At 37.6% G+C, this 6,671-nt stretch overlaps 1 protein-coding gene across 1 annotated transcript; it reads left to right on the forward strand.

Moving 5' to 3' along the window:
* Positions 1 to 555: 555 nt before the first annotated feature.
* Positions 556 to 6,598, forward strand: LOC104909277 (T-cell receptor-associated transmembrane adapter 1; the record flags this gene model as incomplete). Its single annotated transcript, XM_019619743.2, has 3 exons — positions 556 to 652; positions 1,632 to 1,690; positions 2,758 to 6,598. Coding segments are annotated over 3 exons (420 nt in total), but the record flags the coding sequence as incomplete, so codon positions are not given.
* Between the last annotated feature and the right edge of the window lie 73 nt (positions 6,599 to 6,671).

Raw genomic sequence — 6,671 nt, forward strand, 5'->3', positions numbered from 1 at the left:
TACTCCATATTAAAGAGGAAAACAGAGACGGAAGGAATTTCATCTCAACTCAAATATATTAAGCCCTTGAATGTGCTGCTGCTGCCTCTCCTCCAAAAATCAATCCTCATTAACATACTCCCTGGAAACTGGGAAGTCCCTCTGCTTTATTTGTTATTGCCTGCTCAGCTGAGAAATACCATTGAAATAAAGTAGCATATTTCATTAGTTTATCCTCTACAAGGCACAGGACAGGGATGCAGCAGGATCAGACAGTGAAGCTCTCTAACAATCCTCATTTTTACAAACATGTTAGAAAACATCTTCAAACAACACCAGGTAGCAAAACACAGAATGCCATTAAATACTCAAAGTCAAACTTTGCTTTGATCTTGTCTAGGTGCATCGACATAAGAATTTTAGTTCAGTTTTAGTTCAGAATATGGGAAGTGTCCTTTCTTCTTTCTGTGAAGCTGGTGTTACCATCTCCTTGTTTTTTAGGTCACATACAGTGTTCTGCTATGTGTATGTGAAATGGTAAGAGTAGAATAGTGGGGTCCTAAATAAAGTTTATGAAACGATTTAAAATTATCTTTCTATCCCTATTCTAGCTATAATGACTGTTACACAGGAGATGACCCAGTTTATGGCAATCTCAGTCAAGATATTTTAGGTAAGTTTCATTTTAAGAACACTTGTCTATTCAGTGTCTATAAGAAATTCAGAATTAAAAGCAGACTGGCCAACATATTCTGTGTTTCTCAGCAGCCTTGAGAATCTTTCCCTTTTTAAAAATGCTTTACTCATACCTACTTAGGGCCCACATCGAATTACCATACTGCACTATTTGTAAGATGAGGTCATGTATAGAATTTGACTTTTTTTTAAACAACCCAAACAGTACTGTTCAGTCAAATACGTCAAAACCAACAGCTTTTCTATATGTAAAGCTGCACCCATTTAAAATAACACACTTAGCACACACACTTCCAAGCAATCTAAGACACAAACTGCCTTCTGCCCAAAGTCAGTGACCCCAGACAAGCTAGCAAAAAGTAGCACGTTCCTGCTCTCAGTGCTGTCCATTCACAAATGAAACATGTTAACAGAAATGCTGAAGCACAGCCCACTGTGGCTGGAGAGTGGGCAGAGTGCTTCACTGGGCCAAAGCGAAGAATCTTCTGCAGCAGCAATCCATACCATATTAGAGACAGTAAAATCATATAACAGCAGCTGGATATAGACAGGTCGATGGTACGTCACTCAAAGCCTACTAGTCTCTGCATAGCTCTGAAGCTGAAAAGTTGTTTGTACTGACAAATACATAGGTATGTCAAGTTACTCTTAATCGAAGATGTTCTAACAGCTCCAAATAACTTCCAGTTAGGGAATGAGAAACTTCCCATCCACCCACATGGACAGAACATTTTTTGCTTCAGTGTTGTGTCAGAATTTCTTAGCTAATTGCCTCTCTATAAGCAGAGGAAGACAGAAGAAGTACCTGTCACTACCAAACAAGTTAAACTTCTAATGTAGTAAACTGGTGCGGGTGAGGGGGTACTTCTGTAACAGGGGATTTGTTAATTGGATCTTTTAATTCTGAGTAGCGTGTCTTAGTAATGGAAATACTTTTCTGCTTTGGTAAATTACAGAGGAATGTTGTTACGAGCAGATGAAGTCCCAGCCTCAAAGGCCAGTTAACGAACTACAGGTATCTTTACTTTTAATTTTGGATTTCTGAATCAGTGTGATGTGGTCTGTCACAGAGTTCTTGCATTTATTCCATGACAGTAAGTATCAAAAATATTCCTGCTGCACATCACAAAAATTACCATACTTCAGTGTCTCAGATTATCAGGGAATTTAAGCATATTTGAATTTTTTTCAATCTGGGTCATTAGTAAGGGAGGAGAAAGATTACAAACAGATCATTTCCATCCATGTGGCATAATAATGCTCAGTCACAAGCATGCAAATCAGGCTCAATTAGACATGCATCACATGATAATCACAAATTTGAATGATTCTCTCCTGCCCAGTATAAAAATCTATATTCCTTAACTTGTTAAAGACAACCGATTTTCTATTGATTTGTATTTTGTTGTTACTTGAAAATCTAAAAGCATACAAGTTTCAACTGAAATCTGTCTATAATTGAAGCATTCCCAAAATCAATTTTGGAGTTGCTTTCTAGGTATTTCATAAGGAATTATTCCCAGTCTCTCCCTTTTTATTTAAAGATTTGTTTTCATAAACTTCACAGAAACAGAATCATCTATGAAAATTCCAGTGTCAACAGTGCTCAAAAGAGTCACCCGTTACTACTTCTTTCTGCACAAAGTCTGTGGAAAGTGTTGTTACTAATAATGGGATTCCAATAAATCAATTTGAGTGAAGAAAAACAGATCAAACAGTGCCCTGCACCTCAAAGACCTTGGAACGATTACATAAACTGCTCTTATTTCCCACAGAGAATCTTTGAAATGATACCTGGAAGAGGGCTTCCTCTCTACCACAATTATAAGGATATGAGCCTTACAATATATACAAATATATCTTTACAATTGTAAGGATATAACATAACTTAATTATCATTAAGTTACGTTAGTCTGTTTTCTGTGCTGCTGTAACTTAATCATTTGTGCTTTTAATAACGTAATTTACAGCTAGTTCAAGTAAACCTCAGCCCCTACTATGATTACCATGTAGACGTGTTAGATATAATTTTAAAGCAAACATAACTACTGAATGTTAATTATAAAGTAAACTTCCTTCCAGGTGGAATCAGTTGATCAGATGTGTTACGCCTCACTTGATCACAGCACCAAGGGAAAACGCAGAAAACCAAGGAGGAAGAAAGACCCTCCATTAGAGGATGAAGAAGAAAGATTATCTAAATCTACCATTACAGCTTCCAAAGCTTGCATTTACCTTAACAGTGAGCAACTGGCTGCTGAAAATACAGCAAACGTAGAAGCCATTCATGACGATCCCATAAGATTAATGGGTTTGATTCATAGGACAAATGGAGAGAACATCTGAAGTGGCTTCATGAACCAAGTACGAAATCAAAGCAAGATCTGCTTTATTCATTCTGGAGGAACAGTGAATGATTAGAGACAATACCCCACCAAACTTAAATTACAAACAATGGTGTGAAGCAGCTAAGTAAAATATTCCAAACCATCTTCAAAACACATCTATGGATTAAGCAAAAAATAGCTGTAGGCTCATACTGCCCTTTTAAAGAGACTTTCCTTCTGAATACATTTTGAAAGGGAGCTGTGAACAGAGATACCAGCTTCTACCTGGTAAAGTAAAAATTAATCCTTTGTTTAAAAATAACCATCAGCCTTCATACAGTCCTAGAAGATCCACTAAGTTGCCCAGAGAACTCTCACAGAGTATGACTACTCTTCTACATAGGTTTTAACAGTACTTTTGAAAAGAAATGGTGTTTCACACATGCACGCTTAAGGGTTCAGATGGTTTCCCAATTAAAAATAGGTCTGCATTCAAGATTGTGTATTTTCCTATGGTGAATAGTGTACAGCATGGGTGTCCAACCTTTCAGCTGGCCTGGGCTGCACTAAGTATAAGAAACTGTCTTGGGCCAATGTTTTCGTTGCTGCTGAATGATGGGGTGTGCTAAGGACCAGCTTGGACTGCTTGGTTGGGAAGAGCCACTGCCATGATGTGATGGGGTGGGGAGTGAGGCTAACTACTAGCTGTCTTGGGCTTCACGCAGCCTGTTAGATATCCTCACTTTCCTTTTGTGAGCAATATTGGCATACATCTCGAATCTTCACTCCTCTACTAACGTAACACTTTTTTGTATAACACGACTTTTTTTGTACTCAAGAATAAGTAACGATACTGGCAAATAATTTCTAACCATCAGCCTTTGCCAGAGAATTTTTCTAATATTCTATTTTATATTTAAATTCCTAGTGCCTTTGTCAATAAACTTCTTCACAAAAGTAGAAAGAACTACTTATTTCCCCATGTAATTTACATTCTATGTACACATTCATCTTTAGACTTTCAACTCATCAGACGGTAAGCTCTTATAGAGTAGGGATTTACTTTTATGTGGTACATTCTGGGAGTCAGTAAGTAGCAGAAGAAAAACAGTTACACATGTTGATGTGCTATGCCTACTCTCTAGGTTTTGGACAGTTCTGTCTTTAAAAAAAGAAAGCAAAACAAAAAAAACCCCAACAGCATGTAAATACACCCATGCACAGCATGGTGCCAAGGAGCTTGAAATGCTAGAGGGCATTCAGAGTGCCAGTGTCTAAGGTTCTAAGGAGACAGTAGCTCTAAATCAGTTACAAAAACCAAACCACCTATAGTACAAAGAGCCAGTCCCTAGATGTAACGTATCTATGAAGGGGAAAAAAAAAAAAAAGTTAAATAAGTCTGGTCCATGTTTATTTTAGTTAACAAACCTCTTTAAACAAGCTATGTCTTAACTCCTCTTCTAGATCAAAAGGAAAAGCAAATCGCTGCAGACCACACTGCTCAGTAGTACTATTAGCTGTCTTGAGCTGAAATCAAATCAATACGCATAGGTCAATCCAAAATAATGCCTCCTACTTATTTCCATGGAAATTACAACAGACACAAAGAGCACAATAATGCTGTTTGATAGAGCAAATTCTCAGCTACAAAAGTTTTCTGGTATAACAACCACCATCAGCCATATATTTTCACCAGCAACAAACAAGAGCCTGCATGTTGCCCTCATAAAAATCTGCACCAGTAGAGCTGATCAACTGCTGCTGTCATCGCTGCTGAAACACACCACTCACAGCCTCACTGTGTTCACATCCGCTGTTTGGTTCCAGGAGCATTCAGTAAGAGTTGATGAAAGTCAACAGGAGCAATGTCTTTCACATAGAGGAACTGAATTACACGCCTTTACTTCATATGGACTTCCATGTCACATGCCATTTTGTCAGATGGCCCCTCTGCCGCCACCTGTAGCATGACAACAAAATATAAGAGAATATTGGCAGGATACCTGTATTGCCCTACCACCACCATCTGCCTCTCACATGATAAAATAGGAAGTACTACTTTCAGAGCTACCCTCATAATTATAACAAAATAAGGAAAGGAGACATTAGGTGTAGTCTCAGTAACAAAACCTGCTTTTTATAGCATTATATATAATTTTGAAGCAGAGGGAAGCAGTTAAAACTTTCTAGCAGAAAGCTTAGCACTTAAAAGTATGTTGGAGAAGCATATTATACAGTAGCAGAAGCAGAAGACTTTGAACGGAAGAACAGAGATAATAGCAGAGTATTAAGTAGCACCATTGAATTTTCATAGGCCTATACCAGATATCCTCCAGCAATCATGACAGACTCTTGGTGATATCATACTTTCTAGAATACAGATAAATTGGATGTTGGTGGATCAAACTCCAAAAATAATTACATAACTCTCTCTTATTTACCACTACTGACACACACAAAAAATAATGGAACTGGGATAAGCTTATCTTCCAACACCTAAGGTTTTTCAAGAACTACATTATGATTCCAAATAATTTCCATAGATGAATGAACTATTTCTGTTTTTTAAATAAATTTGCTTTCATACCTGGATAAGCTTGTATTCTCTTGCTGTTCAAAAGACATATCCAGATACATCCAAAAAGCTAATTACAATTTACATTTAGAATAGATAACATGGAATTTCATACTAATTACTTTCTCAAGAAATAAAAGGAAATAATTACCTTAACAAATCCAAGAAGAGTGTAGTTCATAAAGTATGTTTCCTATTGTTCATCTATACCTGGAGCCAGAATAAAAGTGAGCTACTAAAGCATTTCTAAAAGACAATCTTAAATTGTTGAAGAAAACATAACACTGGAATGATGTAAGACACACTGTGTGTGCGTGCATATTGCGGAAATCACTCACTGAAGACTGTCATCTTATGCTAGTGTAGGCCTTACTGAAGCTGTTTCCTTATTCCATTCAACAGCACTCAAAGTCACCAAAATCTTAATTATAAGTGCTGCAACAGTGTAAAAGCAGAAACAAACCAAAAAACCAACATCAAAACCAAACCAAAGAGCATGTACCCCAACATTAAGTTCAGTCAAATAAATTATCTCCTTTTCTGAAGTTTAGAAAGTTGACATGGGGCAACGCAGTTAAAACACAGTATACTTGATTTGATACCACTAGAACTGTCTCCTTGCTAAGAAAGAACACAATAAGAAAAACCCTTGAGATCCTGCCAAATCTTTCTTATGTATTTGTTGTAGATAGATAAACCTTTCCTGAGAATTTATTCCAGAAATAAAATTTTTAAAGCAGTGTAATGCAATAGAAAGCAGAACAGCAAGGTCCCAGGCTGCAGCAAGGGAGGACTTGCACAAATGCAACAGCTGTGGGCACAGAAATAAACAACAACAACAACAACAAAACAAACAAAAAAAAACAAAAAAACTGCTTACCTTCAGAAGGCCTCAGGGACACAAGCATCTCTGGATAAGACAACCTTTCCTCCACTGCCAATCCCTAAAAGAGGTCTGGGAAGGGGTGGAGCCAGGAGCCACCCCTTCTGGCTACATGGGTACACTACATGCACCTGAGCTTCCCTGGCTTTGCCCTGCTTTCCTTCCAGGTGCTCCATCACTGTTTTAAGCCACGACTCAGCATTTCCAGTAC

Source organism: Meleagris gallopavo, chromosome 1 (genome assembly GCF_000146605.3).
Source record: "Meleagris gallopavo isolate NT-WF06-2002-E0010 breed Aviagen turkey brand Nicholas breeding stock chromosome 1, Turkey_5.1, whole genome shotgun sequence".
Lineage (NCBI taxonomy): Eukaryota > Metazoa > Chordata > Aves > Galliformes > Phasianidae > Meleagris > Meleagris gallopavo.